Here is a 761-nt window from a genome sequence, read left to right on the forward strand (position 1 = left end):
CGCATACCGTGTCGATCTGCCCCCAACCTACTCGTGTCACAATGTTTTTCATGTTTCGCAGCTTATACCTGATCGGCCTCGGGACCCAGCAATGCAATCCAAGGAGGCAGCAGTGGGGTGGCTGCCTCTCAACGACCCAGCCGGCCTTCCTACGGACATTTACGAAGTGGATTATATATTAAACCAACGGGGCTCTGGCAAGGACGTCCAGTATCTAGTTAAATGGAGGGGGGCCCCTGAAGACCGGGCCACTTGGGAACCAGCCTCTAACCTAACCAACTGCGCGGCACTACTTAGGGCCTGGCGTCGCCACTATAATAAAGTAAGGTCTCGGCAGAGGTCCAGCAACAGCTAGTACGCACATCTCCCGCGGGACCAACACACGGAGTACCTCACCGTCACGCTTCATCAAAGGGGGGGGGAAGGAGTGGTGCACGTGGCTGCACCACTCATGGCTAATCGGGCACGCGCTACCACAAGCGGGCTAGTCGGGCAAAAACGCTAGGGAACGAGGCGAACGATGGGTAGGGGACGCTAGTACCATAGTGCACAAAGTAATCATGTGGGCGTTGGATCGGGCACGCCGTACCAATAATGGGAGTAAAGGGGCCACTACCGGTGCGGGGCGGAAGCGGGACGCATGGACGTCCACGCCGCATGGACTAAGAATTTTCGACAGGAGGGGGAAAGTTGTAGTGCGCTAGCACTACAAGTAGCTGCAATCAATAACGATAGGTAATTATAGAGAGTAAGGAGCAAGG

The 761-nt window shown here is 55.7% G+C and overlaps 1 protein-coding gene across 1 annotated transcript in view; it reads left to right on the top strand.

The window, feature by feature from the left end:
* EMH_0036660 (uncharacterized protein) overlaps positions 1–355 on the top strand; it is a gene marked incomplete at both ends in the record, with an annotated part of 1,180 nt that extends 825 nt beyond the window's left edge. The window contains one exon of the mRNA XM_013495111.1: positions 62–355. Within this exon, the coding sequence (XP_013350565.1) occupies positions 62–355 (294 nt within the window). The remainder of the gene's footprint in view (positions 1–61) is intronic.
* Between the last annotated feature and the right edge of the window lie 406 nt (positions 356–761).

This window comes from Eimeria mitis, genomic scaffold (assembly GCF_000499745.2).
Source record: "Eimeria mitis Houghton genomic scaffold, Emh_scaff1423, whole genome shotgun sequence".
Lineage (NCBI taxonomy): Eukaryota > Apicomplexa > Conoidasida > Eucoccidiorida > Eimeriidae > Eimeria > Eimeria mitis.